This window comes from Cetorhinus maximus, chromosome 18, assembly GCF_964194155.1.
Source record: "Cetorhinus maximus chromosome 18, sCetMax3.hap1.1, whole genome shotgun sequence".
In the NCBI taxonomy this organism is placed as follows: Eukaryota; Metazoa; Chordata; class Chondrichthyes; order Lamniformes; family Cetorhinidae; genus Cetorhinus; species Cetorhinus maximus.
This window is the reverse complement of record NC_135896.1, coordinates 38519914-38531701: the sequence shown is the minus strand read 5'-3', so window position 1 is coordinate 38531701 and position 11788 is coordinate 38519914. Positions and strand designations below refer to the sequence as shown.

General features: G+C 41.0%; 1 protein-coding gene across 5 annotated transcripts in view; it reads right to left on the bottom strand.

The window, feature by feature from the left end:
- Nucleotides 1–816: 816 nt before the first annotated feature.
- LOC144693088 (tumor necrosis factor alpha-induced protein 2-like) overlaps nucleotides 817–11788 on the bottom strand; it is a 56625-nt gene continuing 45653 nt past the window's right edge. For all 5 annotated transcript variants that reach the window (XM_078562468.1, XM_078562471.1, XM_078562467.1 and 2 more), the window contains exons 12-13: nucleotides 8781–8902; nucleotides 817–3656 (exon numbers count right to left, since the gene is read on the bottom strand). In XM_078562468.1, coding sequence (XP_078418594.1) covers nucleotides 3500–3656; nucleotides 8781–8902 — 279 coding nt within the window. In that variant the 3' untranslated portion in view covers nucleotides 817–3499. The remainder of the gene's footprint in view (nucleotides 3657–8780; nucleotides 8903–11788) is intronic.

Sequence of the window (11788 nt, the reverse complement as noted above, 5' to 3'; positions counted from 1 at the left end):
TGGGGGTTGGGTGGGAATGTGGAGTTGAAGTCAAAGATCAACCATGATCTTATTGAATGGTAAAGCAGGCTTGTAGACAGTATGCCCTCCTCCTGCTTCTATTCCTTATGTTCTTATTGTTGATCTCTTTAAATAGTGCTGGTGGGTTTGGAGTTGCAGCACTTCATGCTGCTTAGTGTGCATTCAGTTCTGTGAGCAGGGGCTGGGATACCCACTGCGGGGAGCATCGGTTGGAACTTGGAGCTCTAAAAGGGCAGCACTGGCATCATATCAGTGTTGCACGCTGCTTGTTATTGTGAATCTGCTTACTCTGCATACTTTGAAAGATGTTAGCTGCATGTGCACCAGTGCCTTCACCAAGATGCCAGACAGCACAGTTCACAGAAATATATGTGCATTGTGGATGCCATTTTGGCCCCAAACGGCAGCCATAGTTACCAAACAATGGGCGCTGCCATGCACAGTCTTGTGCCCATGAACGCTGTACAGCATCATTTACAAAATTTTACAGACTTCAGTTGATTATGCACCTTGTCAGCTTAATAACCAGTTGAACAAATTTATTCCAGGTGTTCTGAATGGCTGATCAGAAGCCCTACATCCAAATCAATCAGATCTTGAAGAAATTGCATGACACAAAATATTGCCTACCTGTTGGTTTGTTATAATGCATTAAAATTAATATATTTTTCATAAGAAAAAAGGAATTTTGTCACCAAAGATATTGAATGTCAAACTAAATTTGCAAAACAAATATATAGAGTGCCAGGCTCAGAGGTTGGATGATTGTACTGAAAAACCCAAACGAGAAGAAGCCAGATAACAACTGTACTCTTTATTGGTGAAGCACCAGAATACAACCAGTGACCGTGTGGTTAAACCTCAATTACACCACTGCCTCCAGAGAATAATGTAGAAAATTGTTTTGTATACACATTCAGCACAAAAACGGAGATTATTTTTAATACTGTCGAAGTCACATTAGGACTTATGCAATTACAGAATAGCCCATTTGTGTCTAAAATAGAAACATAGAAATAACGACTGTCGCAGTACTTTATTTAATTTTAAGTACATTAAATTGCTCATTTCATTTTTAGATGTACAGTAAGGCTACAAAAGCATTTTTAATTATATAAAAGTCAGTCCAGCATTTCTGCATCCGAATGACTTTTGAAGAAAAGTAACACAAAATATAACACTGAATACAAAATTGTTTAATGCCCTCAGCTGGTGACTAGGTGTTAAAATGTAATTGTTCTGGTGTTAAATATTGTGGCTAATAACTACAAGTTTTAAATAGAGTAGCCTAGGAATAACTGTTCGCAATATCAGCATATGCTTACCCTGTTGATTTGGCACTCCTCTCCCTACAATTTTGTTAAAGGCAAGGATCCATTACAATACTGGATAGTGGAATAGTCCAATAAAAGTGTTGACCATCCACTCTCTGGTACCATCAACATTAATTTTCAGCCTAATGTTTATAAAGAAGCTTATTGGCTCAAAATTTAAGAGACAGTGTGTGTGTATATATAGCTAGAGAGAGGGAGAGAGCTATCCCTCTCTTATTCTTATGTCCATGAGACATTCTATAACTGTGCCTGCCCTAGTATCATGCAACACTAGACCTGTGATAATTGGCATGGAAAACAATCTGAAGAATCTCATAACTTCATGATCCAAATTGTGAAAATTGTTTCTATTTAAAATACTTTCTGTGTGGTATCAGTCTTGTTTATGTGTTCACCCATATCGAAATGTTTCATCTATCATCCAATTAAATCTAACAACAGAAAATCCAACATTGATTGGCTGAGAAATTTTGACTTCTTAGTGACTATTCTACCTCATATTATATCAGGTAAATCCTTAAAGTGAAGGCTGATTCTTGGTACAGAATTCTCTGTCGATGTTGGAATTGAGAAGGCATCAATACCATCTGGAGTCAAAGATAACCTTTCTGAGTTGGTAATTTTTTTAAACTATAAAATGTATGGTATTAATGGTGGAAACATTTAGTTTCACCTCCAGGTTCAAATCCAGAATAAACTAATGGGACCGAAGTGTTCTTTGTAAAAATTGTATGCAGTTTAAAATCTTATTCCAGTGGACAAGGACACACAGTCCAACTCTGCTGGCACTTCTAAACTTCAAGTTAACTGCTGAGTTTCCCTACATAACAACAATGGCTCCATTTCAAAGAGCAATCCATCAGTTGTTGTTACATATTCAGGTAGATTTACAATAGATACATGCTCGTGTTCAGTGAGGTCACAATAACACTGTGAGATGAAGCCAGGTATGAATCATTAAGCTGCTTTATTGCAGAACAAGTGACCACAGAGTATCAGCTATAATCATAATTTACTCATTCCACTTAGCTTCACTTCTATACATAAACAAAATGCAAGCTTGCCTTTAGTGGGACGGTAGCATAGTGGCAATGTTACTTGATTGATAATCCACAGAGGTCTAGACTAATGCTCTGAAGATGTGTGTTCAAATCTAACCACAGGAGTTGGGGTAATTTAAACTCAAATTAATCTCATTAATAATAATGATGAAACTACCAGATTGTTCACTAATGCCCTTCAGGGGAGGAAATCTGCTGTCCTTACCTGGTCTGGCTTGCATGTGAATCCAGAACCTTGGCAACATGGTTGACAATTAATTTCCCTCTGAGATGGCTGAGCAAGCTATTCAGTTCAAGTGCCATTATGGATGAGCAATAAACGTTGGTCTTGTCAATGGTGCTCACACCCCAAGAACGAATAAAAAAATACATGGACTGTCTTCATGAAGTTTTTGGAATGAATTTACTTTCTGTGCAAATACTGACTATAAGAAATCGAACCTCTACGGTGTGGCCTTCAGGCCAGAGCAGAACCTCATGTTGCTGCAGTCTGTTGGTCTGTTTCACATCAGCCTGCCTCCTCTGTTTTTAGTCAAGCAGACTACTCTCCCCAACCAGGAGCAGAATCCATCAATATGATTTGATAATGACCCCCACTCCCCACTGCTACCACTTAATTTGAATGAGTTAAAGTGTCTCAGCAGCAACAACAACATCAGAACAAACACTAGAATGTCAATGGACTTATCTTCATCTACAGCATACCGCCTGAATCCTAACGTGTAACTCTAAGCCTTGCTGTCCTATGAATTTATTCCCCTTAGGGATAAATTCAGTTTGACAGTAGCATTTTTAACACATATTACACCAAGGTCATTCTGTGACGATGTAGTCAGAAATCACTAAAAATGGTAAAGTTATTTTGAACAAGCTGAGAAAGTGACAGCTGCTCCATAAAGTGTAACTGTTTTCTTTCTAATTAGACAATTAACCACAGGGTGATTGAGTTGTGGGAAAAGGAGAAGTGTCACAAATGATGTGATAAGTTGCCATTTGATTGTGCTACGTTTGGCTATGGTCTGTTCAATGTTTACTCAAAAAATCATTCTTCTGCTGCATGATTTCCCAATGATGAGTTGATTTCTAGAAAGCCTTAAGAATGGTAGGATTGGAAAAGAGTTTCCTGTTCATGGAAGGGTCTGTGCTGTTCATAGGAGTGTTGAGAATGTTCAGAATCTTCTTTTCATCTGATCTTTTCATGTTGGCTTTCGAATGTAAGATGGCTCTAATCTGCTGTTCTCTGTAGAGGGTGGAACATTGGATTAGGATGAATGACTCAAAATAATTTTATTGCAACAGAAACTATACTTGCAGTTATAGAAATTGAAGAATAAGTATTCTTGCCAGGCACACTGGTCAGTACATATTTGCATGTTAAGTGAATCGTTAGCTTAGCTGTTAAAAATTTTAGAAAAAGATCATTCAATTATAATACCAAAATCTTAGTCTGTTATGCCCGTTTTCTGCATTAACATGAATCAGAATTCTCAACATTGTAACTTGACTTCTTTGGATTTTTTTGACAATGGTGTGTGGCAAGTTTAACATTACACTTTGGACATTTCTATACCAGCAGATGATGGGGTCAAAAACATCAGCTGCTTTGTAGGAACACCACTGGCTGCAGACTCTGAGCACGTGTGGGGGCAGAAACGTCAGTTGACCGATATCACACATGATTTTAAAAGCTTTTGCTCTGACGATACTATTTCTTTAAAGCTATGGAAGTGTATCTTTGATTGTATAATAACTGCCTATACAATTGCTTGTAGCAGATATTTTTGAAATAAAATGATGATACTGTCAGCTTGTATGCTGCCATAGAACTGCCAGCTACACGCTCAGCAAACTCCAAGGCCACCAGCAACTCATACTTGCAGCAGTCATTTTGTGTCACCTCCGGGCAGACTCCCTGGCAGAGGCGGCAGAGCCTCTTTCAGTTACACAAACTACCCTGACCCGGAAGGTAGGCTGGGGTCAGAGGTCTACGATTGTGTGCTGTGGTTGCGCAAATGTGGAAAATCCAAGGCCATTTATCCAGGATTCAATAGAGAGTATATCTGTTACCTTATGTGCCAGTACAGCACTCATTCCATCATCACCAGATGAATCAGGAGACCAATCCTGATTCAGTGCAGAGTGTAGGACTGCACATCAAGAGCGATACCAGGCAAAGTTTTCACAGAATTACAGAATTGTTACAAGACAGAAGGAGGCCTTTCGGCCCATCGTGTCTGTGCCAGCTCTTCACAGGAGCATTTTGCCTACTGCTACTCCCCCACCTTCTCCTCGTAACCCTGCAAATTCTTCCTTCTTAGATAACAATCCAATTTCCCCTTGAATGCCTTGATTGAACCTGCCTCCACCACACACTCAAGTAGTGCATTCCGCAGCCTGATCACGTGCTGCATGAAAAGGTTTTTCCTCATGTCAATATTGCTTCTTCTGCCAATTACCTTATCTCTGTGCCCTCTTGTTCTTGATCTTTCCACCAATGAGAACATTTTTCCCTATCTACTCTGTCTAGATTTTGAATACCTCTATCAAATCTCTTAACCTTCTCTGCTCCAAGGAAAACAGCCATTTCTCCAATTTATTATGTAACTGAAGTTCTTCATCCCTGGGGCCATTCTTGTGAATCTTTTCTCCACTCTCTGTAATGCCTTCAAATCTTTCCTAAAATGTGGCAACCAGAACTGGACACAATACTTCTGTTGAGGCCAAACTTGTGTTCTATACAAATTTTACATAACTTCCTAGCTTTTATACTCTCTGTCCCTACTAATAAAGTCTAGATTGGTGTATGTTTTATTAACTATGCTCTTAGCCTGTCCTGCCACCTTCAATGATTTATGCACAAATAAACCCAGGTCCCTCTGCTCCTGCACCTACTTTAGAATTGTACCCTTTATTTTATATTGTCTTTCTGCATTTGAAAGGAAAATGAACTTTGTGAAGTTACTATACAGAAAGTCAGCATAGAGGCCATCTGCATAGCATTTCCTGTTGTATGCCAGCCATTTCACAGAGATTTCCTTTCATTGCCAATATAGCACATCCATTGTAGGGGCTTTCCATGTGGCATGATTGCATTATCAGTTCACACAGTCAACTCCCCACAATGCCACAAACATTTCTTAAGGTCAATCAGAATTCAGTTTTGTAATGAAAATGTTTACCAGGCATGTCTGAAAGGAGCTGTAAGCTGATTGCGTTAAGTCCCTGTAAAGATGCTTTGCTAGATTGCTAGAATTTTCTGCAAGGTTGCATGTTTTCTCACAGATATTTGGCAATGTTTGTATTTGTTTTCTCACAGATATTTGGCAATGCTTGTATTTGTTTTCAAGATAATTTACTGTTATAGAACTAGTTTTCACCCACTTTAACTTTCAGACAAAGTTTAACAGAATATTGCTATCAAAGAACAAGAGGGCAATAATAGTAGGAGACTTCAACTATCCTAATATCAACTGGGATTCAAACAATATAAGGGGCACTGAGGGAGAAAAATTCATGCAGTGAGTCCAGGAAAATTTTTTCAACCAATTAGTGACAACCCCAATGAGAGGAGATGCAATTCTAGACCTAGTCTTGGGGAACGAAGAAGGGCAAGTGGGTGAAGTGACAGTGGGGACAGTGATCATAATTCAGTTAGATTTAGCATTACCATGGAAAAGGACAGAGATAAGGCAAGGGTAAAAGTCTTGAACTGGGGGGTAGGCAAATTTTGCAGAAGTGAGAAGGGACTTGACTGAGGTGGACTGGACAGCACTGCTGGAGGATAAAACAGTGGAAAACCAGTGGGAAGCACTAAAAAGCGAGATCCTAATTGTACAAAGTAGACATGTCTCCTACAAAAATAAGAGTGATACTGCCAAATCTAGACCCTCCTGGTTGTCTAGAGGAATACAGGGGAAGATTAAACAGAAAAAGAAAGCGTACGATAGGCACAAAGGACTAAGCACTGCAGATAGCCCAGACGAATATAGGAAGTGCAGGGATGAAGTAAAAAGGAAATAAGGAAATCAAAGAGAGGGCATGAAAAAAAGTTAGCAAGCAAAGTTAAAGATAACCTAAAGATGTTTTACCAATACATTAATGCTAAAAGGTTAGTTAAGGAAAAAGTGGGACCTATCAGAGATGAAGATGGAAACTTGTGTGTAGATGCAGAGGCTGTGGGAAGGGCTTTGAATGAATATTTTGCCTCCGTGTTTACAAAGGAAAGGGAGGATGTAGATATAGTAGTCCAGAAGGAACACTGCGAGATAATGGACGGGATAGTCATAAAGAGAGAGGAAGTACTCAAAGGGTTGAAATCCTTGAAAGTTGATAAGTCACCAGGGCCAGATAGATTGTTTCCGAGGCTGCTGAAGGAAGTCAGGGAGGAGATAGCAGATGCTCTGAGGATGATTTTCCAATCTTCACTAGATACAGAGAAGATATCGGAGGACTGGAGAAATGCCAACGTAGTTCCATTGTTTAAAAAGGGATCAAAGGAAATGCCAAACAATTATAGGCCAGTTAGTCTTACATTGTTGGTGAGCAAATTAGAAGAATCAATCCTGAGGGATAGGATTAACTGTCATGTGGAAAGGCAAGGACTAATCAGGGATGGTCAACATGGATTTGTTAAAGGAAGGTCTTGCCTCACAAATTTGATTAAATTCTTTGAGGAAGTGACAAGAAGGGTTGATGAAGGTAGTGCAGTGGATGTTGTGTACATGGATTTTAGCAAGGCATTCGACAAGGTCCCACATGGCAGATTGGTCAGGAAAGTAAAAGCCCATGGGATTCAGGGTAATGTGTCAACCTGGATAAAAGGTTGGCTTTGTAATAGGAAACAAAGAGTAATGGTCAATGGATGCCCTTGTGAATGGAAAGTTGTCTCAAGTGGTGTTCCACAGGGCTCGGTGTTGGGACCCTTGCTGTTTGTGTTGTATATTAATGATTTGGCTGTGAACATGGGGGGCACGATTGGGAAATTTGCAGATGACACAAAGATTGGCCGAGTAGTGGATAGTGTAGAAGATAGCCATAATCTCCAAAATGATATAGATGGGTTGGTGGAGCGGGCGTTAAAGTGGCAGATGGATTTTAACATAGAGAAGTGGGAGGTCATACATTTAGGAAGGTCAATAATCGGGATTACACAACAAACGGGAATATACTAAGAGGGGTAGATGAAGTGAGAGATCTTGGCGTACAAGTGTACAGGTCCCTGAAGGCAGCAGTTCAAGTAGACAAGGTTGTAAAGAAGGCATATGGAATGCTCTCCTTCATTGGCAGAGGTATAGAATATAAAAGTAAGGATGTAATGTTGGAATTGTATAAAACACTGGTGAGGCCACAACTGGAGTATTGTGTGCAGTTCTGGTCACCACATTACAGAAAGGATGTACTAGCTCTGGGGAGAGTGCAGAGGAGGTTTACAAGAATGTTGCCAGGGTTAGAAAAGTGTAGCTACGAGGAGAGATTGGATAGGTTGGGGTTGTTTTCCTTAGAACAAAGAAGGCTGAGAGGTGACTTGATTGAGGTGTACAACATTATGAGGGGAATAGATGGAGTGGACATGATAAAATTGTTTCCCTTGGTGGAGAATTCTAGAACCAGGGGACATAGATTCAAGATAAGTGGCAGAAGGTGTAGGGGGGACATGAGGAAGAACTTTTTTATGCAGAGAGTAGTGGGTGTCTGGAATTCGTTGCCTAAGTTGGTGGTAGAGGCATAAACTCTAAACTCTTTTAAAAAGTACCTGGTTCTGCACTTTACGTGCTGTAAGCTACAGGGCTATGGGCCGGGTGCAGGAAAGTGGGATTAGAAAAGGCACCTGGGTGTCCTCGGGCTGGCATGGACAAGATGGGCTGAATGGCCTCCTTCTGTGCTGTAACCTTTCTATGGTTCTATGGTTCTAAATGCTATTTGAATGAGATAATGAATATAGTGCTGCAGTTTAATGCATAACAGCTTTCAAATTCTAAGAATTGGGCTTTTCTGATGTTATGTTTAGCTCCACTTACTATGCACCTAATATATTCTCTGAAGATTTTACAAAAAAAATCATAATAACATTACATTTATTTAACACAAAAAACATTTCTCTCCTTACATACTTGTATTTGTACAGCTTTCAAAATATGGAAACATCTTATCAAAGTGATCTGTGTAGATTTTAAAATTTAAATGCTGCAAAGAATACTTAAAAAACCTTTAAAGGTCTTCACTACATGTCTGAATAGAATGAGAATTGTGTTTTTTTAAAAGCAGAAGTCAATTCCTAATGGGTCACCCTCCTTTCGCTAAACATCACCTCCTGATGTGTTGATATTTTCGTGTTTTCTGTTTATTCTTTTCTAACTGTTCTTACCCAACATCTGGGAAGTCTTGAAAGAGTGCAGCAACTTCGATTACAATTGCATTGACATCTTTCAGCCTGATGATTTCAGCTACTTTAGGGAGAGCGGACTCTAGAAATGTATCTTCAGATCCCTGGTTAAATGAAAAACAAAAACAGTTCTCTTGTTAGGTACATTAAAAAAGAAATGGTATGAGAGTGGTGGCAGAACAGTAATCAATGTGTCTTGGTGATGTGATAAAATGCAACAGGTGCATCAAGTGATTTATAACCATCATCTGAAACCCGATATAAAGTTGCAATGATCAACTCATCCCTTTGTGTTTGTTATTATTAATGATGGTTTCTTACTAGATTAACACCCTGAACCTCTGATCTATTTATTGCAATAGAGGTAGACTGTAACAGTGATTTTGTCATGGCATATGTGATCTAAGAACATAAAAAATAAGAAGAAGAGGATTAAACCAGACACCCATTGGGTGGAATTTAATGGCCCCTTGGAGGTGAGTTTGAAGGCGGGGGCATTTAATTGGGTGACAGCGTGCGATGTAGGGACCCCACCTGACTAAATCCAGGGTGGGAAGGCTCATTGGCGGCTTTCCCACATAATTAAGTAAAGCATACATAATGAAACTTGGCTGAGAGCAAAGGCAACCGTTAGAGTACTAAAATACCTGTGCCCCAGAGAAAATATTGTTTGATTGACAGATCAGACTTTCTGATCACAGCTGTAAATTTCACTATGTTTGTTCATACAAGTTAAGCGATTTCAAGGATTTGTGGTTTTTGTTATTGATACTTTAAAGGGTCTGGATGATTGATACTTTTATTAGTTCATAGTGAAATGAATTTTTTTCAGCATAGGAGAAAGTTATGAATGAAATTATTTCAAAGCTTTTTTTTAAACATCTTACTATACACTATAGGGTTCATTGGTTCCAGACAGTGTATAGTGGGTCAATGGGCATGGAAGTGCCATAGATTGGCAATGGGGGCATGAGGGACCATAGAGAGTGGGTGGAAGGACAGAGCTTGGCATTGGGGATACAAGGGACATGGCGGGTGGGTGGGGAGCATGAGGTGGCATGGATAGAGTGTGGGAGTGTTTGAAGGGTGAGGGTTGGAGGGTCTCGGTGTTTTTATTTTAACTGGAACAGAGTCCCATGGCAGCAAGGCGGGCCTTTTATGCAGCCTACCTCCACACCTGGTCCCTAGCAATGCCTTTGTGGGCACTTTCTCCCAAAGCAGGCAGGCCGAGCTGGGAATTCTCCCAACTCCCGCTACTCACCTCGGGGATGAAAATCCAGGCCAATTACACCCTCAGATTTACTATGACATCCCATCATATTATTGCTATTGGAGAATAGTTGAGCTAGGAACATTTGGGCCAAGACTTTTAGAATGGTGGAGTTTCCCTTCGCATTATCTGAAGAGTTGGTGGACAACACATCCCCGCCAATCTGATTGGCCTGCAGCCCTCTAGTCCCTGCAGCATCAGAAGCTGCAGTGGGCAGGACTGGGACTGCAAGCAGTCCACAGAGCCTAAGGCCCTGGAGTCCAGCACCAGATAAGTTTTGGAGGTCTCAGGGTGGGGTGGGCAGGTGAGGCCCAGAGGGTTTGGCAGAGGAGGGTGAAGGTGTTTTTGGAGAGGTTGGTGGTGAGGGAAGACCTGCAAGGGCCAGTCCTTCTTGGTGGGGGGTGAGGGTGGGGGGGGGGGGGGGGGTGCAGCACCCAATGTTAAAAGGAGGCAGCTAATGGAGGCAAAACCCCCTCCCTTCCCGCCTGAGGCCTCAACAGGGTCACTTTTCCGATTACCCCCACCCCGGAACTCTTCTTGCCAACTTGAAAATTGAGGCGGGAAAAGGCCCTTGAATGGTCAATAATTGGCCACTCAAGGGCCTCAATTGTGGCAAGGGCAGGCCTAGGCCTCACGTGTTCCAATGTAAAATTTCAGCAAGATCAGGGTGGGTGGGGGCCCAATGGGAAGGCCATCTGAAAAATTTCATGGCCTCCCCCGACCTGCCTACAAACCCACTAGCAGGGAAACATAAAATTCTGCCCTTGAAAGTGAAGAGAGAAACATGTCAGAAGGTGGCTTGTAAATTCACTGTAATTTACAGCATTTACTGAACTGATGATATGAGCAATACAATAATACGACACCAGAAGGCTTTTCTTAAAGTGTTTTATGGTATTTTAAGTTGACTTCAAGTGGCAAAGAATGCCTTCTTCATATGCTCATTGGGTCGGTGCACTGTAAGCATTTCAACATAGCAAATTCAGAGCAAAAATGGCCATTTGGCTCATCAAGCCTGCTCCACTCTGAGTCCTCTTGGATTGACGTGTACATATAATCTGCCAGACTGTTCAGATTTTCCCTGGTCAAGTGGCTCTACTTATCTGGATGTAATTTTTAAAAATGTATTTGTTCATGGGAATGTAAGCATTGGTGGCTAGGCCAGCATATGTTGCCCATCCCTAAATGCCCTTGTGAAGTGCTGGTGAGCTGCCTTCTCAAACCAATGCAGTTCATGTGGTTTGGGTACATGCCCGGTGCTGTTAGGAAGGGAGTTACAGCACTTTAACACAGTAACACCGAAGGAATGGTGACATAGTTCCAAGTCAGGATGGTGTGTTGTTTGGAAGGGAGCTTGCAGGCGCTGGTGTTCCCATGCATCTGCTGCCCTTGTCCTTCGAGGTTGTAGATTTGCAGGGTGCAGTTGAAGAAGTCTTGGCAGGTTGCTGCAGTGCATCTTGTAGATGGAAGACACTGCTGCCACTGTGTACCAGTGGTGGAGGGAGCACCATGTACATGCATATGTATTGTTATGCATTTCTATTATTAAGCATTATTACTCTTGATTGTTCCTGCTATGGAATTGATTTTCCAGACAGGTTTCTCATTAGAAACATTGAACTTTATTTACAGGCTGCAGCAGCAGCTACATGCTTCCATCAAGCTCCACAACTAGAAGAAGAGGTGATTCCCCGATGACTTTTCCTGAGAACCATCTACT